We start from the raw sequence: 27,522 nt of genomic DNA on the forward strand, positions 1-27,522 counted from the left end.
GATTTAGTTTGTCTTGTCAGCAATGAGTTGTGTTACACTAATGTTTGCATGGATTACTGTGCACAGAAGATTGGTGGACAGATATAGTTTGATAGTCATTACATGATAGGTTGGTGCAGTTCACATTGACACATATAGGGGTGTGAGCTTTGTTTAAAGCTTGTACCATTTGCAGGAGCCTAGCATGGCCATGTGGGTTAAGGTGTTTGACTCATAATATGAGGGTTGCAGGTTCAAGTCCTAGTCTCACCAAACATGCTTGCCCTTTCAGCTGTGGGGCATTATAATGTTATGGTCAATTCCACTATTCATTGGTAAAAGAGTATCCCAAGAGTTATCAGTGGGTGGTGATGACTAGCTGCTTTTCCTCTAGTCTTACACTGCTAAAGTAGGGACGGCTAGTGCAGATAGCCCTCATGTAACTTTGTGCAAAATTCTAAAACAAACAAACCATGTGGAGGAAATTACATGCAGTATGTTGAGACAACATTTTTTGGTGGTGGTGAGAATGAATATCTATCTGATATACAAGTGAGGAAAATGTTAATTTCATTTTAATTGAAATTCATTGCAAAAGTCTGAGAAGCATCAGCTTCTGATGTGTCATCATGAGAAATTAAAATTATTACTTTTAATAGATTGCACCACTTTTCAAAAGTGGTTTAAACCACGTACTGTTTGGACCCATATCATCTGTTTAATTAACTAATGGTATATCTTTTTTTTTATTGGACTTAGAAGTATTTTAATTTGGTAATTCACTGATTTTCTTGTATACATTTATTTAACTAAAATTACAAAAACTTTTTTTCAATTTGCAAATCATGAGGAATGTATTCAATTATGTTTACACTGTAATCATTTTTTTATATTTTACTTTTTTAAGAGCATGTGAACTACTGTAATTAGAACATGTATATTTGTTAGTGATATGCATAACTATGGTTCTAATCTGCTATGTAGAATAAAACGTATGAAAACTACTGTCAACGAAATATATATGCTATTCAGTCAGTTGAACTTACTGTAGTGAAAGAACTTTGCATACAAATTTGTAGCAGTAGTATAATGTGGATACTTAAAATGACTAAATACAAATAAAAGTATACAGAAATTACAGGCCTGGCATGGCCAGGTGGTTAGGGCATTCAAATACCTATACCACTGAACATACTTGTCCTTTCAGTATAGGAACATTATAATGTGACATTTAATCCTACTGTTCATTGGTAAAAGAAATAGTCCAAGAATTTGAGGTGGGTGGTGATGACAAGTTGTCTTCCCTCTATAGTGAAGATTTACCCACTCAACAACACTCAGTGTCAATTCACAAATTGAGGACTCCTAAGACAAATGTTTGGGGCTTTGTAACAATTTTTTAAAATATTTTGTTTGCTTCAAAGAAATCTGTGTTCATATTGAAAAAAAGTGGTTATGTCTCGTTTTGATGCTTGTAATTACCATGTAATATATATCAAAATATCAAAGTTGAATGACTACATTAGTATTAATGCATTCAATAATATTTGGTGTTTCATATGTTATTTTCTTTTATCGAAAAGCTTAAGTATTTACATTCAGAAATTGAATCTGTTTTAGAAGTATCACAGGTCTACAGCTGAATGCATATACTTCTGTACTTGTCACATATAAAAGGGGAGTAAAATCAATTTAACTGTATTATTTTTCAAGTCTTTAATGTCATAATTGTTTGTTTTTTTAGAATTTTGCACAAAACTACTCGAGGGCTATCTGTGCTAGCCGTCCCTAATTTACCAGTGTAAGACTAGAGGGAAGGCAGCTAGTCATCACCATTCACCACCTACCGCCAACTCTTGGGCTACTCTTTTACCAATGAATAATGGGATTGACCGTCACATTATAACGCCCTCACGGCTGAAAGGGCGAGCATGTTTGGCGTGAAGGGGATGCAAACCCGCGACCCTCAGATTACGAGTCGCACGCCTTAACACGCTTGGTCATGCTGGGCCCATCATAATTGCTTACAGAATATATTAGCACTAACATTTTAATTTTCGAATGAAGTAAGTAGAATAAATGCCCTTTTCTAAACAGTGGTATTACACACACAATAAATTTTTCTCTGGAAATTGCTCTTTCTATGTCATACATGTAATGAATTAAAATTTTATGAAAGAAAGTTCTTTAAAATGTAATGTGAGAGTACATACATACAATATTTTTTGACAAAAATCTCTTGGAGAAATGCAGTAATTTTGTGGCAAATGTCTATATTAATTTTCAGGACTTGATTGTGAACTACAAAAATTTAAATCATTCTAAAGTAGAATTGTAAAAAGTATTCAAATACATGCATATTTTTAAGAAATGCTCAAACACTTTTTGTTCTTATTTTGTAAAGCAATCTTATAATTTATTTCCCAGGAGCGATCAAAATGTTTTAAACAACTCCAACATTGTTACTCGATGAACAGAAGAGCTCCTGCTCCACTTCAGGTAATTAAATCTTACTTGATATTACCTCAGTTACTCTTTTGCAAAGTTAAAACTGTTATGTACACTAAAGTTATAAAGAAACAGTACATACCTCTACCTGTGTTTCATTTTAGTCCTTGAGTGCATAAATTAATAAAATACTATCCTTCACATACAAGGTAACTCAAAAAAGTGTAGAAATAAAAGTTTGAAACAAGTCTAACTCATAATACAATAAATTTAGGCACAAGTTTAACATGCTTTGAAAGCTGTATGTATCTGCCATGAAAGTTAAATTCTTCAGTCTTTATTGTTTTTAGTTTTTTCAATATGTATATTTTACATAAACATTGTATTTTGTAGATTATTTCTTTTTGTTTAACTTATTGATGGGCTGTTTTAATTTCGTTATGGTGTTTTTGAGGGTTTTCCAGAGTTGAAGAAAACTTTTATGATGAACGTTTGTTGTAATCTCTAGAGTTTCATACCAAATTCCAGTATCACATCTCACCTCCTCTTAAATAATAGCTTTTCTCAACTTATACTGCCCTTTATATGTGTAAATTTGTTTTGATTCTCCATCCTACCGTCACATGTTTTCTCCTGTTTCTTTTCCCATTCTATGCCACACAGTCACATTAGCTCCAGTGGATGCACCAGACCTCATCCTCCTTTCCTAGAGTTTATCATCCAGGTTTGTTACATTTTATCTTTGTCTTCTATTTCTTTTGATTCCTCATCTTTTCTTTTAACTTGCATTCCTTCTTACAGTTAACTGCATTTTAGCCACTCTACACCAGCAGTCTCTCTATTTAATTCAGGGTCCCTTCTGTGTTTCCACTTTTATTGTAACACTGCATTTTCATGGACGAAGAGTATACCTGGCTCAGAAGTGGTGCGATCTTCCATGGATGTGTCTTGCATATTCTTTACTCACACATCTGTTAAGCTTCATTAGGGAGCTTCCTGAAGAGGTCTATTCTAGGTATTTAGATTGGTTCCTTCACTAAGTCAGTAGGAAATTTTAACTATCATGTGAGTAGAGGTAAGAAATTGTACTAGAAGTTAACATTTTCGTACATTGAAAATGTATTTTCAATAGGTTTGTAACTCCTCTCTACTTCTAGTGCTTTTTTTTCTGTCTTAATTTCAAAGTGAAGTTGAACTAAGCTGCATAGAAGGAATCACCTGTGCTAGGGGTTGTGTTTCACTCCTATTGGTGGAGAATTATCACTTTTTTATTTGCATGCTGTTATGCAGTTGCCTCACATGAAAACAGTTGAGGGTGGGTGAGAGTATCAAGGTTAGTAATCAACTAAAATTATCATATAGAGGGCAGTACAAGTCAAGAAAAGCTATTATGTGAACAGAAATAAGAATGTATTGGAAATACATTTTCGTTGTTAATTTTAGAGCTATATAGTGAAGTAACTTTGGTTTTGTGTTACTGTTCTATTTTCTGTAAGGTGAGATGAAGCTAGTACACTTCATAACCACTGTTGTTGTTCAGTTTCAACTGATGTGTTTCTCTGTAATTGGCAAGATGTAGTTTACATTAAGTATGGTTGCATCACTTGAATAGCAACATTCTGATACATCTGAAGCAGAATTTAGAAAGAATTTAGTTTTGATTGTAGTTGCACCACATTCTTACTTTTGGCTTCTTAAAAGAGGACTGTCTTCAGAGTTGATGGATTAACACTAGCTACTGCTGGCAAGTCAAGTCTTAACAACTAAAACTATCTGGAAACTACTTTTCCCATCTGGCACAAGCAAAATCTATATTGTGGCTAAATCTCAGAGTTATGGATTGACCACTAGCTGTGTACCAGTTTTTCCTGGTGGTTTGTTCTATTAAACCTGTGGTATTACATTTTTTTACATTTATATGCCATTATATCTACAGTAAACAAGGTTTAATTTGGCAGTTAAACCACTAATAAAGAAAAGGTGATGATTTTAAAAGCAATTGGATAAAAGTTTCAAAAGGAGTGACTGCAAAGACATGGAAGCTGAAGTTCACAAGATGAAAGTGCAAGTGAGGGTCTTGTGTCAACTGTTCTATTTCAATAAATTAATTGACTGAAAAATACAGTCTTTACACAAAAAAAAGAGAACCAAATAAAATACAGAAACTAAGGTGAAATACACGATACAAGTCTAAATGTAAACATAACTTTCAACATAACTGAATTAATAGAAGGCATAACAACCAAGTGATAACACATACTGTCTTAAATTTGAAAATGAAAGTAAGGTAGAACATTTTTAAGATGGAATTTTGATACTTCAAAATTAAGATTATACTAGCTTAGATTTGCTGTGAAGTATATTTTAACTTTTTCCTTTGTTGTCTTCAACTTTACTTGGGTGACCTTAAAATTTATTACAATTAAACAATTAAATAGCACTTGATTGACAGAGCCAGATTCTTAAGATAGGCAGAATGAAAGAAGACAGCAAAAATACAAAATCAAAATATTAACTGTGATTCATTTATAATGGAAAATAGAATAGAAATAATCAAAGTACAGTTCAGAAATAAATTAAAATCAGTACAAAATGTACCAAAATTCATGTAATTGCAAGTATTTTAAAATATCACATTGAATGAAAATACAAACATGAGAAAATTACAGCTAATAACCTAAGTAACTAAATGAGTGATATCAAGGAGAAGCAGACTGGTACACATAATCATATCCTATAAATAAGTTTTGTTTTATTTTAGTAAACTGTGGTTTATATGTTTTTCTTTGAGCATTTCTTGTTCAACTTTATCCACTTTCTGATGAGTTAACCCATCTCTTTCACTTATGCTTTAAACTTACACTGACCTCTTAAATTTACATTCATTATTGAGATAAACTATAAGGAATTCTGTGTTATCAAATTTGTACAGTATTTCTAGCCCAAAGTTATCTTAAAATTAGTCCAGGTTTATTAACTAAAATCAAGATTAGTGTAAAAATCAACCTAAAATGTGTAGGAAAATATTTCTTGAAGAATACATTACAGAAAACTAAGCACCCGTTCATCTCCAGATCATTATTAAAAACAAATTATTATGGAAGTTTGGAAGGCACAATCAGTTTTGTAATTCTTTTGTACCACCAGCTGGATTATTGTATATTTCATTCTCTAAAATGCTAATGCTGGTGTATTCTTGGCAAGTGTTTATTCAGTTAAAACAAAAAAGTTATGGTTAAGGATAATCTGTTCAATGTAAATAATGTTTACTTTTAGTAAAAATCATTAAAGCACTAAATCTAACAACAAAATCTGTAAGAACTGTTAAAAGTTGTTCGAGAAGTAGCTATCTATGAAAATAAAAGTTTTGAGACAGCTTGAGTGGTAGTGAAAAACTTCATTATAAATGTATGACAGTTTGAAAATATTTTTTCATTCTCAGGTATTTGTTTTGATGTCAAGTTTATTCGTATACATAGATCATAAAGCAGTGAAATTAAATTTAAACATAACTTTAAAAGATGAGACGTACACATTGATCTACCCATAGGAAAAGAGTTAATGAATATTCAAGCAGTGTTCTTCATCTTAAACAGTTGCTAGAATGACACAAAATCAATTAAAATTATCACATATATTCTGAGCTTGTTCAAAAAAAATTGGAAAATTTAAAGAACAATGAAAATACCAGATCAGTCATTTCCCAAGGGTTTTGAAACAGGTTAATAATTCAATGTGCAAGTTACTTGTAGCTTTTTTTTTGTTTGTAAGTTCTTGGCTAGTGGGCAGGTATAACAGAATTTGAATTTGACTAATATTACTTCTATTTTCAAGAGGTGTTACAAATTGTCCAAGTAATTATAGGCCTGTTAGTTTTACATCAGTTGGAGGAAAGTTTGTAAATATGTAATAATAATGCTTTGTGAATCATTCAACAAAGCCTAATATTTTGTTAGATAGTCAATATACTTGAAGAAATCTTACCTTACTAATCTTTTGATGTTTTTTGAAGAGGTTGTTCATTATCTGGATGAAGATAAGGGTGTGGATTTGGAGCATCTAGATTTTCAGAAATCATTTCACAAGGTGCTACTTAAAAAGCTTGTTAAATATGTATCTCTAAACATGTGGAGGATAAGTTAGCTCATTTAATAGAAAAGTAGCTGAATGGGAAAACACATAAGGTTGTATAAATGAACTTCTGTCATGTTGAATTGTATTACATAGGGAGTATCTCATGGCTCAATCTTGAGACTGTCTATCTTTAAGATTTAAATAAACAACATAGACAAAGAAAAGTCAATAAATTGCTTAAAATTGCTGATGATATTAAGGATTTAGATCATTCAATGAGTTGAGCAAGTAAATGACAGATAACTTTTAATCATAAAAAATGTGGGTTATAATAATTTGAATTTTAAGTACAACCTTAACCCTATCAAGGCTGGTGTAGGGGTCAGAGGGCATGCCATCATGTTTGTTGGCTAACATTCAGCACTTTATTTAACTATTATGTTACAGTTGTATGTCAGTAAGTTTAAAATCAAACTGTAGATTATAACTCAAATTTCCGTATTATATATTAGTCAGTTTTTTTTACTTGAAAGTAAATATTAAAATAAAAAAAGGCTAAATATTGATTTACGGGATTGGTAAAATTACACTTTATGTTGCCCACAATACAACATTTGTAGTTTTGTACAAATTATAAACTCAAATGTCCAATATTGGCAAGCTAAAATTAAAATAAGAACCTCCTATCATTTCTGTTTGCTTGAGATATGATATTTTGGGAGTCCACCATATTTGCTCCACCCACCATGTCATTATTTGAGAAGACTTGTTAATCTACACCTACACTGGTATACTAGTAATTTTATAACCTATCAAAAGCTATATATCTCTTCTACATAATTCTGTCACTCTTATTTATAAGAAAAAACATTTATATCATTGGAGACTTTGAAGTATTAGTATTAAGGCTATTTTATGCATAGAAATTATATTTTTAGACAAAAAATAATTTAGTTATGAAGGTTGATAAATTACAGTTGATTTTTCTGGTATCAGTATAGTAATTTAACATTTCTTTGTTTCACAAATGTTTATACAAAATCTACAAAAAATATAATTTTTCCATCTCCATGTGTGAATTTCAACAAGGCTTAGCAAGTATAGTTCAGGGTGCAAACAATGACTTCATAGCATTGTAAGTAATAGAGATTATTGTTTTCCAGATGTTTTTATTTACTGTTCTATGTTTGATAATAATAACTAAAATTTAAGTATTTATTTGAAAATTATTATATGTACACACGTGTAATGTATGGTATCCAAGTTTACTTGCTTGCAGGTAATACGTAAACACCTAGCTGAACTTGCAATTTGCTGGTAAATGATTTGTTTTTAAAGTCAAGAATACTAGCTCAATTAAAATGAGCTGTATTTATATCACTGGAAACTACACATTTATTGGTTACTTTATAAGCATGGTAATATAAGAAACAGGATATTCATAAGCACTAACATACAAACCTATACCAACATTAAATTCTAACCATCCAGGAAAGTAATTAGCATACAAATCCTTAAGTGTATTGGATCAGATACAAATTTGTACTGAGCCATATCATAAATACTGTCTTTCACTTTTATAAAGTACTTTAGACAGTTCTTATTGCAACAATTGAACTGTAAAGAACCTGGCAGATCTTACTCTACTGTGCTCTCAGAGCCAAAATTCACATAATTTTTGTAGCATGCATCCACTTACTAACTTTCTGGATTGATGCATGGACAGTTAATAACAGTTAATAAAAGATTAAAAGAATCTCTCAAGGATTTTACTTATTCTGTATTGGTAAAGACAATATATGAACAGTGTTATTTACTTTGTTTTGTATAGTTTCTAAATCATTTCCTAACAGTAAAATTACTACAGAAACAAAGTGTGATAAGGAGAGTAGTATAAACTGTTTGAAACTTTGTAATCAATCTAATAATACTATATATTTTACATATTCCAAACTTTATTTTCATTATACAGGCTGCAAAATCAAGTATTATGTAACAGTAGAGGAAACAACAGATAAAATATAAAGGTTTAATGAAAAGAGTGTTTGATATCTAGTTGTAGGATTATGTATTTTTCATATGTTTTATTTATTATTATAAATGTAACTGAAATCATAAAAATAAAAACTTATTCTGTAAGATAATGAAATGAAAATAAAAGTCTTTGTAGGGTATACTAGTGAGTAGCTTTTGCCTTATGCTATTCAGTACAGTAATGTGACGTGCATATGTAATTTTCAACTTGTGTCAGAGTATTTCTAGTCAAACACAGTTCAAAGGTCAATAAAAATTAATAAATATATAGAGATGTATGCTTTTATAACAATCAAGCTACACAGAATCAATATTTGTGGTCTCCTTCAGTCATTCTAGAAGAGAAGAAAGAGTAATTTAGATTTACTTTCTGATTTTTATGATGGTTATAAAGACCGTCAAATTGACTAACACCACATATAGTTTAACAAAATAACAGATAAAATGTAAAGTTTTATTCAAAAATCTTTTGATGTTTTCTTTAGTATGATATAGGAATTACAAAAACAAATCTTGACAGCTTTGAAACAAAGAAAAGCATTTCTAATCTCAAAATAAAAGTTGCTTCACATGCTGGATAGTCAACATTCTGAAAGTAAAATTGTATGGATACATTTGTGATCATGAGCTGGTCAGATTCCACCCAGCCCATAATGAAAGAGTTAATAGTGTTATGGAGAAAATTTTGACATGGTATGGTAGGAGTCCTCTTCAATTTGGGGTTTTATTTTTCTAACAGTGTAGTTGGCTTTTAAAATTGATTTCATGACATTTGTTAAATGTTGTAGATTTAAAGTTCGAGGGAAGGCTTAATAGACATTTGAATAACAACAGCTTTTTGTGTTTTTTTTTTCAATTTAGTATAGTTTCATGGATGACACAGCCTAAGTTGAAAAAGAGGCATCTTGTGGTCCTATGATTTTATGTTATGCTAAAAAGATAACTAGTGAATTTTATTTTAATTATTTATAAAAACTTTGGTGTAAAAGAAAAGAAGGGTGTATAATAATATACGGTAAAACCTGTCTGAGGTGGAATCCTATGGGACCAAGTAAAATTTCCAGTTTAAGTAGGTTTTCCAGCTTAGACATAGTGAACATGCATTTCCTTAATTATATATAATTTTAGAGCGGAACGTTATACTTGCTTGACTCAAGCAAAGTAAGACGTTTGTGAATAAAGTTATTATACTGTTTATTCTATATTTAATAGAATAAGAACAAAAATAGACATTCGAAATATACAAAAGTACACAAAATCTTAATCAAATTTATTTGAAGAAAGTGTTCAATTTCAACTGTTTAGTGTTTTTAATGGGCTTTCTCATACGGTTAAAAGAGAATGCAAATTCTATGGTCTTTTCATGAAGTTAATTTTCCCCCTTCATTTTTGCATATGACTTGAGAGCATTTAATATAACTTAACACTTGTGATAAAGTAGGGATTTTCATTTTATCACTATCTTTTCCATTTTGTTCATCTTCTGAATATCTCACACTGTTACCATCTTGCAATTCTGTTATATATTTTAAATCAATTTCATCAGTTTCTGTTAAAACATTCTTGTCAACATCACAAAACTTTCTGCATTCACAGAATCATCTGCATCAATCTTCTCAATCAGAGTTTGGATTTCACTAGAATCATCATAACAACAACTTCTCTACAATTATCAAGAATAAATCCACAGTTTCAAAAGCACTTTATTACACATTCATTTTTCATGCATTTGATTGAATGACTTAAAAATGCTATTGCATCTAATGCATCAGTTTTCATGGTCATTTCAGATGCTCTCTTACAGTCGTTCATGTTTGCAATAATATGCTAAAGCATCAGTTTTCTGTATTTCATTTTTATACACTGCATAATTCCATTGTCTAATGGTTGTAGAACTGATGGGTGTACATAGAGGTAGAAAGACTAAACAAACATTTGAAAGTTGAACTTTTGGATGACAAGTTGCATTATCAAGGAAAAGTAGAATATTCCTATTTTCTTGTTTCATTCTTCTGTTTAATTTGTTCAAACATTCCTCAAATATAGCACTTGTCATCCACACTTTATTATTTGCTTTCCATTCCACAGGAAGTTGATTCTTCCTTAAATTTTTGAAACAGCTCAGATTTTCACTTTTACCTATTATCCATGGTAAATTTTCCTAAATTTTAAAATTAGGGAAGATAGGAATTTATTTTTTGTGTGAGAATTATTTAAAGAGTAGAATTTTCCACTTAATAGACAAATATATTTCTGGAAATCATGAATCTAATTTAACTGCAAAAATAATGACGACAGAAAAAAGAACAGAATATATTTAACCAATACTTATTGTAACAAAATGTATGAGAATTTATTAATATTTAAACAAATTATTAATTAAACAAGAATTTATTAATATTCAATCAAAAACATTTTTTTCTGCCTTACTCAGGTTCTAATCCTACTTGTTGATAGATGAGGTAGGTGAAAGTTTTCTGTTCGTGTGCACAGGTTCCACCATATAGAGGGCCTTTCATAAAAGAAACTTTAAGATAATGCTGCAAAACTTTAATATTTCCGGGTTGTACAGGTTTCCACCCAATGTAGTTTCTGGCTTAGACAGATTTTACTGTATAACCATATCATATCCGCTACATCCAGTACTGACGAGCCATTTTACCCCATACCAGTGATCTTTTAGGTCAGCTGGGATATAGCAGACATATAATGTGGTTGAGATGCTGTTTATGTTAGCAGATCACATGACAACAAATATATTGTGAACTGGATTAAAGTGGGGAAATGTAATTTTGTTCCAGTTTTATTTGTCACAACTAGGGCTGTTTTTGAAAGTTCATTTACTAACCATGAATTTGAAGATCGTTTTAAACATTTAAAGGTTTGGCAGATAGCATTCAAACAATGTAGATGTTTGTTTTTCTTGTTAACAGAAACAATTTGAGAACATTTGAATAATAATAAACACACATTAGATGCCCCTGGCATGAAGGTTTGATCTTATGATTTGTATAATGCCCATTACTTAAACAGAAATTGTTTGAAAATAATATGCTACACCAAAACATTATATGTAACAGTGTCATCCATTTATTGGAGCAGAGACCATTATGATGAAGTACAGATGATTTATCTGCAGCTGCAATTCTTCAGTAAAATGTACTGAATGCCTAGCGTACAAGACATAAGAGAAATATTAAAGTAAATAATGAATGCTGTTTGTAGCCACATTGTCTTTGCTTTAACTTTTAGCTATACTTAAAGGTCTGTAGCATTTTTGCTTTATCACTGATGCCTTTACCTGAAACACACGTTTAAATAATAATGTTGTTTTACTTTTAACATTTTGTTGTAGTTGAAGATCCACATTTATTTTGTAATTGAAGTGTCAGAGTTACAGTCCTCATCACAACTGAAAAGGATTAAAGATTTTTTTAATACTAAATTAATTATTTATTGTAACACTGAATTCCTTATTGATATTATTATATATTTATTTTACTCATATTAACTTGCTCATTATTAAAAGAATGCTGAAGAAACAGGGAGTGTAGTCTCATTAGAGCTTACATTTGTTTTATATTATTAAGCATATGAAGGTGGTTTTGGTCAATTTGAATGGTCATGTAGCTGTGAAACTACATTAAGCAGATGATAACACTTCCAGTGTATGGATGGCTTGCATTGTTGATTAAAATACTATTTTAAATAACTCTTAAGTAGGTCATTAGAACTTTATAATACTCTACATTGTTTCCTTTTATATCAGTATGTAATGACTGTGTCACAACTTCTGTAATTATCTTTAAAATATCAAGAATTTCTTCTTGTTCTTTCTTCTGCTTCTGTTTTATTACATAACTTAAAGAAAACAATGGTGTCAAAAAATTTTACTGAGATGACATAGTTTCAAAAGGGAGTATCCATTTTTACAAGTACTATTAATCAGTAGTAGTAAAGGAAAAAAAAAAGGACATAATTCTAGTGAAAATGATGTTGTCACTACCCCTTGAAGTTAGCTTTCTTCCAAAAGTGTGGGATGAAACAGAAACTATCAGCCAATAATAGCTAAACAATAAATATTAGTTGAAACCTCATTGTATATAGAACTTTTTTATAAATACAACTTCTCTGTGTCTATTAAAACAGTGCTTTAAAAAATCAAGTGAAACAACACCTTTCAAATTGAAAGTAAAAATAGGGATGGCCAATTCCATCCTTCAAAAACAATGCAAAAAATATAGTTACGACGGTATTTGAGTCATACCTTCATAATAGCACAGGCAAAAAGTAACACGTAACAATATCTGTATAACCATTGAATCAAAGCTGAGTTTAATTTATCTTTCTTTGTCTGCTAATATTCTACGTGTACCTGTGCTAATGCCACCCATACTGTCTTCTTTCCATTGTTTTTTGAAAGACAAATATTAGTCATGCTTACATTTAGTTCATTTTTAAAAGTTTTTATGTACTTGTATAACAATAAATTGCTAAAGGCAGGGACGTAGATTTTTTACACTCGATTGGGGGGATGATTCTTGCAACCACTTATCTGGACTGTTCAATTTGCAAATTGGTAATCTCTGATTACATGAACCTGAAAGCTGTAAACATGCAGTCACAGAGTAATCTTGTTGCCACAATACTTCAAGGTTTCCATGTATGTTTGTATAAATGAGGTGTTGTGAACAGTTTTCAAAATGTTAATAGAATAAAGACAAATGTGTCACAAATTAACTGCCACATGAATGTATTCCTGCACACTGCACAGTATAAAAGATGGCCATTATGCTTGACAAGGTTACTAATAACTTTCATTGCATGAATAACATTTTCAAATATTAATAAAATTAGTAATTACCCTTGATAAGTTTATATCTACTGAAAAACTGTTCATGTTGTTAATTAAAATGTCTTTGCAAACTCTTGAAAATTACACATCAATACAATGTAGCACATAATTATTCATACTTTTCATTAAGTAAGATTCATTTAGTCCTCTAATCTACATGTTCTCAAACATAGACCTCCTTTGTGATAATCTGTTTATGAATTCTTTCATAAGAACTTCTATATTTATCTCTAGCTGTTGCAGAATGGTGTGGGGGGTCTGCAAATGCGTGGTAGTTCAGTAGGCACCAGATCTAGGGAAGTTACCTTTTTCTCAGCTTCATCAAATATCTTGTTGTAATTTTTCTGTTCGCAATACCTGCAGTTGCTCAACTGTCATTACAGGTGCTTCAATCATGCGAGATACTATCGCTGATTTTGCTTGGAATGCACGGTTTAGTTCCTCTAATGCAGCTGTCTTTCCTTTGTCAAATCTGTCCAGCAGACCTCCTGCTTTCACTGCTACATCTGATTTTTCATTTGCTAATTCAGTCAAAGAATCAACAATGCCACTGTAGTGATCATTACCACATGTAATTGCAGATAGGCAGCACAACCAGTGTGTTGAACACAGTGGGCAGATGTATTCAACTGGACCATTGTGGCTGTCTGATGATACAATATTTTCTTGTCTTGTATTTGCCTGACCTCTGAAGCAAGACACCAAGTTCATGTACCCACTGGATAGAATCTCGAAGACATTCACAAGCTTCAACTGCATGTTGCATTATTAAATTAGCCATGTGTGCTCCGCAGTGAAAAAACAAAGCTGACGGTTGCTTCTCTTTTATTTTTGCCTGGCATCTACTGTACGCACCACTCATGTCAGTGGCTCCATCATAAGTTTGTGCTCTTAATCCTGACAGTAGTAAATTGAGTCTAGTCAGTACATCAAGTATAGTCAAGGATATTGTTTCACCAGTTGTATTGGAAACACTGTACAAACCGAGAAATGTCTCATGGACATCAAGGTTCTCATCTACGTATCGTACACATATTGCTTCCTGTTCGGCACCTGTAACATCTTGAGTGCCATCAACCATTAATGCAAAGATTTTATTTTGCTGCACTTCGTGTGTTATGTTCCTCAGTATTTGATGGCTGAACATCTCCATTATTTCACTCTGAGCCTGGGGTGATGTGAATGTGGTTTTCTTTAACAAGTAGGCCGTCAACTCAGGATCTTCCTCTTCTAGGAGCTTCATTAACTGCAGTAAGTTCCTCTCTGTATCAGTATGTCCACGTAATGCTAAACCTTGATGCAATGAGAAACGTAAACTTTGGAATATTTTGACTAGACTTCTTTTGCATTCTTCCTGCTGCTTCTTTTTTCCATCATGTAGCTGGACAGTCACTGGAGTTACATCAAGTGAACCATCTGGAAATATAACGAATCTGTGCTGAGAGGAGGATTGGTTTTTGTTGAATTTCTGTTTTGATTTTTTCCAGTTGCAAACACTGGTGGATATGAAGGTATACTCCACTGGCCTCTCCAATTGCCCTGCAAGAAAGGCCTTTATTGTCTGCCTTGGCACAATGAAAGCATATGACTTTTTGAGTCTGATTGTCAAAGTGCAGCCATGGGAACTCATCAAACCACTTGCCCTGGAAGTTGATATTTTGAGATTTTGCTTTCTGTCATGGTATTAGTTGTGTGTCTGGATGATGTGGCTTTCCACATCTGTGTATCTGTGGAGTGTCAGATTTTTCATTACTGCACAAACTTGTTTCACAACTGTCTGGTGGTTCATGATGTGCAATAGTTGCACAAGCATTTTCAGACTCGTCCTCTGATGAACATGGTATTTCTTCTGTATGGCAAGTTTCTATTCCTTTGTTTGATGTTGTTGGATTATCTGCATCTGCATTGTCACTTGTAGTACTAGTAACTGGCTTTCAGAACTGTCTGATATCGGAATGTTTCAGATGCTTGCTTGTCATAATTGGAATCTGTTTCCCAGATGACTGAACAAGCTAAAATACAGTCTTTATTGAAAACTCTAATGTACAACAAACGAAGATAGAACAGAATGGAAGTAGGACTGAACTGTACAATGTATTTAAGTTGAATGCACGAACCTCACAGTGAATACTGAGCCGACTGACCTCCTGGGCATTGCTGGGACAATAATGTGTGCTAGTTACAACACAAGTAATTGTAAGTTTCTGAAAAATACTCAAACAATCACAAATATATTGTATTCCTGTTAAAGCTCATCAAAAGGCAAACATTGTGATATAATGTCTATAAGTACGTCTATTAAATAAAAACACCTAAACAAAATCTATCAATACAATTCAAGTAGAGGCTTCAGGCCGTTGAAATTGCTGCTTTTGTGTTCTAATTATACAAGAAAATACATAATTTTTTACTATCTATGATAAGAAAATATATTGTTCTTTTACCTTAAAGCACCAGCATTTTATTAGAGGGCAGTGATAATCTGAAATTCCATGGATTAATGAGGGCCAGAACCACAGGTCTAATGAGCCCTGTTGTAAAATCGAGACTCAGACTAAAAGGGAGCGGAGGGGGATGGTGTAGGGTGCATCTGGATTCGAGCGGCCTGAAACTGTTGTTAACTGTACACTAAACGTACACTATGGTCAGCGGCTTCGGCAGCTAAGAAGAGTAAGGCATTCAACAATAAAACCGGCTAGACATGCATAAGAACAAATGGTGTAGGAAAACTGCACAATATACACATAAGATTGATGCAGCTACAAGCTACAAATGGCCTGACAGATCTAGATCACTGGAGTTTATGCGTGGGAGTAATATTTTCGAATTTCATACTCTGTTCAATCTGTTGTGATGAAAATTTTACTATATCTTACACTACATACAAAATGTAGGTAGATGATTGTATGCACCATCTCCCCTACCTAAAATGAAGAGGGATGCATCCCCTCATCCCCCCAGGATCTACACCCCTGGCTAAAGGTATATTAAAGAATTTTTTTAGGTATTTAGTGAACATTTTAAGTGTTGCACACAGACAATCAGTCTTTTTAATGAAGTATTTTTACTAAAGCCTTTATATAATGTCTGAGTTATGAGGTGATTTCCATATTAATAATAAAAATGCTTTATATTACAGTTTTCACATTCCATTTGCCTAATTTATAGAACCTCCTGAATGAATATCAGGAACACTTCTGGAAAAGCCATGTACATTACCTTTGTTTTCTTTAGTGAAATCATCAACGTACATTAAATGAAAAAATTTGAATATGTGAAATAAAACTAAAATACCTTTATTTTTTCTGAACCACTGCAGATTGTGTCATACAATTCCACAAATTATTTATCTTAAGAGCTTTAAACCTCTTAACCTTATCAACTTTCTTGGTCACCTTCAGAAGGTCGAAACATTGTTCTTTCCTTATCAATAAAAGTGTTTATATCCATATCAGCCATTCTGAGATACATTTGTATTTCAAGTGGGTTTCTCGTCATCAAGAGATGCAAAATCTTTTCTGGCAAGAACTTAGGATAAATAACTCAAGTTACATTACAGAAAGGCAATCTGTGTGCATTATTTCAAGACAGATCATAGAAAGTTTTTTTTTCATTTCAGTTTTATCAAGCCTAATAAGTTTCTAATTTTTACATTTTAATTATTTTATTAAGAAGTATATAACAATAAAACTGTTATAAGTATAACATTGTAAAAAATATATGATATTTTGAGACAGTTTTGTCTCCATGTCTTTTATAATGTATTTGAAAACTGCTGATTTGTATGTGTTCAGCATGCTGACCACATAGTTTTGGACTCTTCTGTGTTCACACAGTTTTAGAAATATATTTTTCTTTCACTACCTAAAATAATGTGTTTTTATCAAACTGATAAAAATAAATGAACAGTTTATTAACTATTTCAAGATTTACCATGACAGAAAATTACTTATGCTTTCTTTACTAAGTATTTGACAAATTAATTAATTGTAGTAGATCTTCATGATTATATAGATATATAAATTTCTTTTTGATAGTAGCCCTGACTTGCACATTTCTATAGAAATTTAGGAATGTGAGAATTTTACTCTATACTTTGGTGCATTTTTGCTGTGTTATTTCCTACTCATTTGGATCCATTTCTTTTTGTAATTTTATTTCAGAAATTTGTGCATCTTGTACAATATATTTTTATTACTTTTTTATTTTTTATTTCCTAACTTTGTTTAGCATTACCTGAGAGATCCGACATCCTAAAGTACATAGTTGAGGCACTTCATATTGCCTGGTATGGCCATGTGGCTAAGACATTCGACTCGTAATCTGAGGGTCACGAATTTGAATCCCCATCACACTAAACATGTTTGCCCTTTTAGCTGTGGGGGCATTATAATGTTGTGGCAATCCCACTCTTTGTTGGTAAAAGAGTAGCCCAAGAGTGAGTTGGCAGTGAGTGATGATGACTAGCTGCCTTCCCTCTAGTCTTACACTGCTGAATTAGGGACAGCTAACACAGTCAGTCCTTATGCAACTTTGTGCACAATTCAAAAGAAGCCAAACAAATCAAACTGCTTCATGTTACTAGGTGGTTTTTTGTGGAACGATAACAACAACTTTTACAAAAGACATCCTTTATTTTCATCATATATGGATAGGTTTACTTTGTCTGGTTAATCTACTCATATTGAACTTTTGTTATCTTATTCTGTTGGTTCTTAAGATATGATGACTCTCTTTGAATTTTTTATACCTATTCGTAGTTGGTTTAGTGCTTTCTCAGTGTGGTACAGCTCATTTATATTTAAGCTACCTGAAAGCTTTGGTTTTTTTATTGAACATTTTGTAAATGTTCTTCATCTCACCCACAGATATATTTTGATGCATGAATTACTCTTTTAGTACTCCATTTCAATTGTATTTAAGTAAAATTTTGCTTCCTGCTTTCTGTTCTTTTCCTATGGTAATTTTATCATTCTTTCTTTCCAGGTTTTACCTGTTTAGGCTTATATAAAAATACAAAAAAAAATGTTTATAAGGGACAAATACTTTAGTATTCAGTATTGACCAGATCATTATTTTTCTTTGCAATTTTAAGTGTTTCACTGTATTTTTAGATTTTATGTTGCAGTTGAATTGATTGCTATACAAATAGTTTATATAGTATTGGCATAATAGGTGACCCAACTGATCAAATGTTTTAACTGATAGTTATATTTATGAATATACATTACAACATGGCAGACTGTCAACTGTCATGTTTGGGCATGACATTAAAAAAGCATGACAGCTCGAGTATTATTTTAAAAATATCACTTTCACAAGCATTTTCAGGATTTCCTGAAAGTGTAAAAGAAGGTAAACTATGCAACCCATTCCTTTTCACTTAATGAGGATTATTTGAAGCTAACATTGAAAAATATTTCTTATATAAGTTTGAGTTAATAAGTTGTTGATTGAAGTTGGGATAAATGCTGATGATTAAAGTGTGTAGTTACTTGAAGCCAGTAAAATCTTGAAACGATATTTTGACAGCCTTCAAAATGAAAATTTGTAGTATTTGTAGAACAGAGTTTTATATTTAATAGTATTTTTTGTTATTAATAGGTACAACAGTATATTATGGATGTTTTTTTTTCTTTACAGCTATACATTACTAGCTTTAGTGGAGCAGTCCGAGAAAATTTATCTAAATATCCAGGGATAGTGAACTGGGATGTAAGTAAACATATTTTTATAAAGAATTTGAAAGTATTCATAATTAAAATTTAATGTTCAAATGCAACTTGTATAGAATGCTGTTTTTGTTCTGTTTTTAATTTAGCCTTCTGTGTACATTATTACATGTTGTTTTATAATTTAAAAGCTTGTGTTTGTGTGTGTGTATATATATATATATATATATATATATATAAAAGACAAATTTTCAAACGATAGTAGTTATTCCTTGTTTAAACTATAAAACAAGTGATCTCCTTCTGTTTATATTTTAACTTGTTGAAGAGATTAAACAAACTTTCTAATATTAATATACAGTTATTATTTTCATAAAAATATAAATTGATAAATTTTAACAATCTTTTATCAGCTTAAAATATATTTTAATAATCTTTGATTTATCTACCAAAGTTTTTATCAGACAGTGTGAGCAAAGAAGCCAAATATTCATAACTATTTAACTTTTTGGTAACAAAATAGGTAAAAATTGCCTTAACTTTCCTTTCAACATGTAAGGAAGAGTTATTAATTGAACTCTGGTATTTCATGTTGTAGCCTCACACATGAGTTCTCATATTTATCTGCACAAGCTTCCTCCAACATACTGTAGTTATTGAGTACCTTCTCAGTATTGTGTATTTGCTATGCCTACCCTCCATCCCCAATTTTCTTGCAGACTGCTACTTGGGAACCCCTAGCCTAACACATAATCTGTCATTATAAAAGAATATATATCTTAAAATAGTGAACACAATATGATTCTTGAACACTGCCAGGACAGTATTGGTTTAGAAATGTTACATTTGAATACATTTGTGTTTTTATCATATCCTCTTTCTTTGTCAGCTATCTTAATAAGTTGAGGATCATTTATTGTTAACTTCTTATGGATGATTTAATATTTTATGACCTGTTTAGTTATATCTACTATTCTATCTGTTGTGATATGTAACTTGCATACTGTAGCGTCAAAACAAATAAATGAACATGAGTAAATGTCAATATGCTGGATCAACACAATTTACTACTATTGTACACAGAAGCACAAGTTTCAAAAAGTAAATTATTGTTTTAGAAAATGAATATGAACTTGTAGTAAGAATCTGCTTTATTAACTAGAGTATTAAATGCATAATACTTTATGTGCATTTATAAATTTATACTTTTCTGTAGTAATGTAAAAAGTCATGGCATGATATTGTTATGCCTACAATATATAAATCTTTGAATGATATCCCTTTATTAATACTGGAAATGAACAACCTACAGATTTTCATTTTTCCAAGCATTTTGACAATGTTTTGAACAATAAATGCTTTCAAAACCACAAATGTTGTTTCATTTAACTAGATACTCAATATTTTGTTTTAAAACATTGTCTAATTAAGATTCTTGGTCATGAAAAACCAACCCCTATAAGTATCACACCAGATTTTGAAATAGTATTTTCCAGAAGGTGCTGATTGGTAAAAATAAATTACTTGACTATACTATTTAGAATCTGTTTTTTTCAGATTTGAAATCCATGAAGTATGAGAAGAGTTATGACTGTTTATAGCAGTAATAGTTATAGATGCTTCAGTGTTTCCATCTTCTCCAAAATAAATATCTTACACCTTGCTATCTTCTAATCTAATTCAGTTTGACTTCTTGGTGCACTTGTCCTTTTCAGTTCTCTATTTTCTCGACTTTCAGCATCATTTCTTTGCTTCCAGTTAATATTATTTGCTTTGTTTAAGCATGAATCCAAAGATAAGGAGCAACTACAAATGCTACGGATGAAGCAGCCTTCTTACTTTCTGTGTTTATGTTCCTGGCAAGGCATTTTACAGATTTTGTTTAGAGTATAGTTTTACAATCAGATGAAGCTCTATTAGACTGTATTATCAGATTATTGTTATATAGTTTGGTGCCTCCAATCTGTTTTTTGGCTCTGATGTTTTTTTTCTTTTTTTTAAATTTAGGTCTGTTTTTCACAATTGGGAGTTAAAAAAAACATTTTGGAGTTATAAGATAATTTATTTCTAGCATTGGTTTCTTCTATACATCAATGTGCACTACAGAAAATAGATAATATTCCTTTGAATGAAGGTCTTTTTTTAAACAACTTAGATGCAATGATAAACATGGAAACTTGCATTTGTTATTGTAAACTTCACCTAGCCCTAAGAAGCCTACCAGGCAGATGATTTATATAAAACATTTTTATTTCCTGCAAGCTGATGTTAACTTTTAATCTTTTACACTCGATGCAAATGTTTTACTAATTGGTCTAAAGGACTAACTAACTAGCAACCATTTATAAGGAACTTTTTAAACAATTCAAACTGTGCATTTTTTCTTTTTTCATGTTCCTCAGGCTTTACCTTAGTGTCATAGGAATGCAGTAGTTGGTATTATTTTTTTTGAAAATCTAATTTTTTATTTCTTTAGCTCAGTATCAAACCTAGAACTGTTTGCTTTCCAAATGAGTGCTTTACCAACTGAGCTAAAATTAATGATTGCAGATATGTAATGTAGTTTGTTCTTTGATAGATATTCAGGTCAGGTTTGACATATAACCTTGCTCATTTACTACAGGTGTGCTTTCACGAAGAGGATTACATTGATTGTTTTGGGAAAGACCGAGTAGTATATCTCACCAGTGAATCTGTAAATATTGTTGAAAAATTGGAAGCTTCCAAAGTATATGTTATTGGTGGTCTTGTTGATCATAATAGGCATAAAGTAAGTTTCATAATGTAACATTTTCTGGCTATTCCACAAACTGCAGTTTTTATACTTTTGAAATAATTTCACTACTTTCTTGTAGGAAATTTTTCTGTTGCAATTTATCACTGTCTAATTTCAAAATATTCATTTTATGTTGTATTACACATAATTTCAAATTGCATATTTAGGTTGCCTTTCTCTGGGAATTTTGAGTTATATAGGTTATCAAAAGCCTATTAATGATATGGCTTACACAGGAAAAAAAATTCTGTTTTTGATAGATTGACTAAGGTATATTTAGGTCAGATTGTTATTCTTTGAGATTTGCACAGGTAAATGTAAGGTCAGGAAATGAGCTTTGGACAGCATATGGTTTTTGTTTTAGATACACTATGATAGAAAAGTATTTATAAGTTTAATTTCGGCAACACAAGTAATGTTTTGGATTAAATGGCATTAGGAAATATCACACATAGCTAAAGGAATTAATTTAAGCTCTCTTGTCTTAATTAGAAGGCTGTCTAAATTATAATAGTTATAAGTCATTGTTTGCTTTGTACTTATTATTATTATTATATGTTCTTAAGTGCACTATTTAAGTAAACCAAGACTATTTAATGTACTAGTACCATTGTTATAAAAAATTAGGCTTAAATTTCAAAGGCAATTGACAGCAAACAAGTGAGATCAAATGTAAGTATTAAAGTTCTTATTTTTCATGCATATTTTTTGTTTATTGTTATAAGTGTAGCTAGAATGTAAAATTAGAACCTTATCTCTTTATGAGGTGTGCTTGCTACTAGCTCCTGTATTACATCATTCAATACAGTAATGTACAGTAAGAGAAATAAAACAGTAAAATTGGGTATAAACAGGAAAAGACTATAACAATCTTTTAGCTACTTAGAAATCTGCAATCATTCCATAAATAAATAAAAGGTAATTTTTGATTTATGTCATATTTTTTATGATGGTTACAAGGTCAGTCCAATTGACTGTCCAATTAAAGTTATTGTAGAGAAACTAAAATAAAATACAAATTTGTATTGAAGAAACACATTTTATATTTATTTAAGATATTTTTGTTTATTACTTGTTTTAGGTTTCTTGTATCTTGTCATGTTTGTTTTGCATTTAGAGAATTATTTAAATTATTACGTAGTGTGTTATATCATTCTTTTTATTTTACTTGAAACTTACTCGCTATACCCTAACATTTTTATTTATTGGCATTATTGGTGAAAATTGGATTTACCTTTTTAGTAAGAAAATATTGCCTTATTATGTTTTAAAACTTTATTCTTCTAGGGTTTATGTTACAGAAAAGCAATAGAAAAGGGGATAAACCATGCACGTTTACCAATTGATGAATTCATTAAAATGCAGACAAGAAAGGTACTTACTATTGATCATGGTAAGGTTTAACAGGTATTTATTTTTTAATAGTTTTTCAATTAAACTGTATATAACCATTTCTTGTTTCACATTGAATGTTTAAAACTACTCAAAACCTCACACTGTTATATTTACCTGCAACAAGTCAAGTAATAATGTATCATAAAGTAAAAGACATTATACTTAAACAAAAACCAATACAAAAATAAAACTTTGGTAAAGCCACAAATGCCAAGCCTAACTATACCCTTGATAATTGCTCATATTTCACTAGAAAGCACTTGTTCTTTATCCAACTCAAGTATATAACATTTTTCTTTCAGAATGATAGAGTGAAACTATTGAAAGTATAAAACCAGTGACATTGTTATAACCAAAAATCAAGAATCTAAATACTATATTATTTAATTAGGATGTTTTTATGTTACAGGGAAAAATAAATACATTATCTGGGTTAATTTTACATATGTTGGATGTAAAATTGGAACATCAAACATTCTAATTGTCTAGCAATGAAGAAGTTTAATCAACACCATAGATACAAGGTTTATATAATAAATTTGACAGCAGATGTACACTTTAAGTTATATTAATAAAAAAATGTGGAATATTACTTAATACAAAGCTCATTTTAACTGGAGGAATAAGTCATCATCATTATTAGTAACTTGTATATATATTTAACTAGATTTTATATGTTTTGGCTGCTAATCTGTTGCCATCTACAAAAGACCCAAGAAGAACTATTTAAGTATTGGTAGGTTCAAAGGTTAAATGATCATCAAAAACATATATATACACACTGCCTTATTAAAACATTAATAGCTTAACTATCAGCAGTGAATTATTTCTTTCACATAAAAATTTGTTTACCATACAAAGAGTGTAGACCTTTGGTTTGTGTGTGTATATACAATTGTATATATTACACGTAGATAAAGTTGAAACTTAAATTTACAATGACAAACAATCTGCTTTACACACTAAAGAATTTTCAGTGAAAGTAATAATTATAGTTACAGACCTAAACAACTAACCAAATTAAATACTTTTATGTATATTAAATAATAATAAAAATTTTCACCTAATAGTATTTTATCCAGTTTATTTCTGAAAAACACTGCTTTGGCTATTTGCAGTGAAATAAATCTCATTGGGTGAAATACAATAAATGTGTGGCCTGTTGATATGAATTATGACAGGAGAAAGGTGAAGTAAAAATATACAGTTATCATTGTTGAAAAATTCACACTGTCCACTGTGTATTTTTAGTTAACTTGATATAAATTGTATGGATGTGCTTTACAACTACAGGATGCAATACCACAGAAACTTTGGTGGGTAGTTAGGCATCAAGTTATTTAAAAGATACATATAAAAGGTAACAATATACAAATTACTATTGAAACCCAGAGAGATGTCTTGTGTAAAAAAGTGAGAAAGGGTCTTGTATGTGTGTGAATGAAAGCAAAATGTGTAAGTTGATGCAAGATGAAGTTTTAAGATGGGTCACCAAACATGTGTTAAACTTCATAGACATCTGAAACTATGAAGTTTTATTAAGTTAAATCAAATTAAGCAGAAGTCTTTCATAATAATACTTAGTTTTTTTCTGTTTTGAAAATATGTGTGCACCTTCCCATCCAGATGCACATGGCTATGCAGTTTAACCGATGTAAACAAAAGGCAGATGTAAATATACTTTAATGGACATTTTGTACAACATATTAAAAGTTAATCATAGATTAAAAGAAAAGAATAACATTGTAATTTTATTTACTGATAGTATTAATTATTGGTAAATTTTAACCGTAACTAAAATAAAGCAAACAAAGTACACAAGTGTTAATTTATCTTGTTATTCAACACAGGCCATTTAATAAAGGCTTAACTAATGTTACACCTAAAACAAATGGATTTATAGATTTCATTGTGTGTGATTATAATTTTGTATTATAAATAAGTAATGTTGCAATAAAAATGCTTATTTGACTGCAAAATATTTTGCAGATCTCTGCAAGTATAAATACTAACTGGAAACTAAAACCAAAGTTTTAGTGACAATTAAATTGTTTTAATAAAATGTGCTAGAAGTTTCACAGTGATTAAAGTGAAATTTTTGAAAATTATTTTAATTTGTAATATGTTCAATATGGTAGTAAAATTATGTTCATCATATAAAAACAATTAAAAGACAAAATTTCATACTAAGTATTTTTCACTTAGACATTTAAAATATATATATATATTCAAGTATGCTGATATTAATATGTTTCAATTTTTATAACTAGTATTTTCATTTCTGAATGTCTTTTATTTCATTGTAACCTTCTAACTGTTCTATTTTCTGATATGTCAGTATTTGAAATTCTTCTGCGAGTAAGTGAAGGCAAAAGCTGGCAGGAGGCATTTCTTAGTGTACTTCCCCAAAGGAAAGGAGCTATTCCTAAAGAAGTCTGATTGCTTGGTTTGACAAGATTAGGATACCATGTTACAAGTTCCTTACATCTAGAAGAATTAAGGCCAACAAAAGTTATTTCAAGGCAGTGAATCAAACTTTACAAAAGTTGATATTTTTTTGAAACAGGAGAATGCTGTTTCAATAAAACTTTTCTATAAGAGTTTGTAAAACAAAACTACTGTTTTAAATGAGAAGTTTACAGTTAAACAGTATATAGTTAGAAAGTAACAACTAGTTCTTAAACTAGAATAGTACCAATTATGCAGAATTTAAAATTTTTTCTTTGACTTTAATTTCCATGTGGACACTACAATCTTGTGAACTAATTATATGGAATAATGGCATTAATAATCTGACCAAAAGTTTTATAAAAGTTTAATGAGTTATTAATTAATGTACTTAGCTAAACAATGATTAGTTTTGATAATGTGCTTAGCAAAATTATTTAATTCACATATTCTTTGTAGTGAATAATTTTTAGAGGTCATTTAAGGACAAACACTTAAATTCATGTGTATATTAAGTTTAAAATGTAGTTTTGATGAAGTAATGAAAGGTGTAGGGATAAAATGAGTATAATAGGGAGTTATAGTAAATATTTGGGGTGTTAAACTTGTAGCTATTTAAAACATTTATTTATTATACCATTGGAAATACCAAAAAGACTCAATGCTTAAGCCTTTAATATTAAATTATTGAAAAGGTCATGAGTGGTTTAGTGATTAACATGTGTAGCTGTGGATTGAAAGGTCAAGGAGTTTGTATCATGATACTTTTGGACATACTTTTACAACTTCAGCTCTGGGTGCATTATTAAAATGACAATCAACACCATAATTCAGTCTAAAGAGATGAATAAAGTCATTTTATAGCAGTGGGACTACTAGCTTGTTCTCTTCTCTCCAGTCATTGGTGATTTAAAATAATCTGTGACCTGGCCATTTACCCAATGTATGTATGAAGTTTTCTGTAAGATTAAACTTTTATTTCAGTTAAACAATATCTTCATGTATCCATTGTTTATTCTATCTCCTGACAATTATTTTTGTTGGCTGTTCCACATAAGTGGAAAGTTGCCTTTTATAATGTAATTATGTTTCATTATTCAGTAAAAATAAGGAAGAAACATGTCCACTTAAAGAAAAGAAAGCATTTTAATTTTTTTTAACTGGATGTTCTACAAATTCCATATCCTTTCATGTTACTTAATGGTAACCAAGTGATAGGCCTGACTTCACAAGTAATATTAGTCACTCATTTGCTAACTTATCCATGTTTCTTGTACATCATTGAAACAGAAACTCAAAATTTACAGTACCAAGCTAAAATAAACTAATAATGTAAAGTCCCTTAAATAATTCTAATACACAGAAAAAATAATTGTTCATAATACTTAAACTTTCAAAGTTAACATTATATTAATTATTGATAATCAACATTACTATTAATAAATGATGGTCATTACATTAATAATTAATGTGTAAAACCAATTATGGTCAAAATTTTTATCACAGCAAACCTTTTTCCATGATTTATTATATAAAGATGGACTGGATGTTTTCCTTTTATCAACACATGTTGTCTTGTCAGTGAGAAAGTTCTCATCAAGTAGATGGTTAAGGCTCCATTCTGGAAATTACCTCAATAGATTGGTTTGCCATTGGTTCAGCTAGTGTACTTCCAAAGACAATGATAGCAGATCACCTTTGCTTTGTGCCACATGACTTTCAATATTATGCTTTGTTGCACCTTAATTTCAATCTGTCACTGAAGTCTAGTCTTTGATGATGCAATGATCATGTAATTTGAAGAGATTTCTTGATCAGTCTTTGTTCTGTTAAAATTTAGT

At 30.6% G+C, this 27,522-nt stretch overlaps 1 protein-coding gene across 8 annotated transcripts in view; it reads left to right on the plus strand.

Moving 5' to 3' along the window:
* LOC143234079 (tRNA methyltransferase 10 homolog A-like) overlaps window positions 1-26,675 on the plus strand; it is a 47,822-nt gene extending 21,147 nt beyond the window's left edge. For 5 of the 8 annotated variants that reach the window (XM_076471127.1, XM_076471128.1, XM_076471131.1 and 2 more), the window contains 5 exons: window positions 2,407-2,478; window positions 19,034-19,105; window positions 21,686-21,832; window positions 23,126-23,231; window positions 25,572-26,675. In XM_076471127.1, coding sequence (XP_076327242.1) covers window positions 2,407-2,478; window positions 19,034-19,105; window positions 21,686-21,832; window positions 23,126-23,231; window positions 25,572-25,672 — 498 coding nt within the window. In that variant the 3' untranslated portion in view covers window positions 25,673-26,675. Of the gene's footprint in view, window positions 1-2,406; window positions 2,479-19,033; window positions 19,106-21,685; window positions 21,833-23,125; window positions 23,246-25,571 lie in introns of all 8 variants that reach the window. The other 3 variants (XM_076471132.1, XM_076471133.1, XM_076471134.1) reach the window with 3 other exon arrangements.
* Window positions 26,676-27,522: the final 847 nt, after the last annotated feature.

Source organism: Tachypleus tridentatus, chromosome 12 (genome assembly GCF_004210375.1).
Source record: "Tachypleus tridentatus isolate NWPU-2018 chromosome 12, ASM421037v1, whole genome shotgun sequence".
In the NCBI taxonomy this organism is placed as follows: domain Eukaryota; kingdom Metazoa; phylum Arthropoda; class Merostomata; order Xiphosura; family Limulidae; genus Tachypleus; species Tachypleus tridentatus.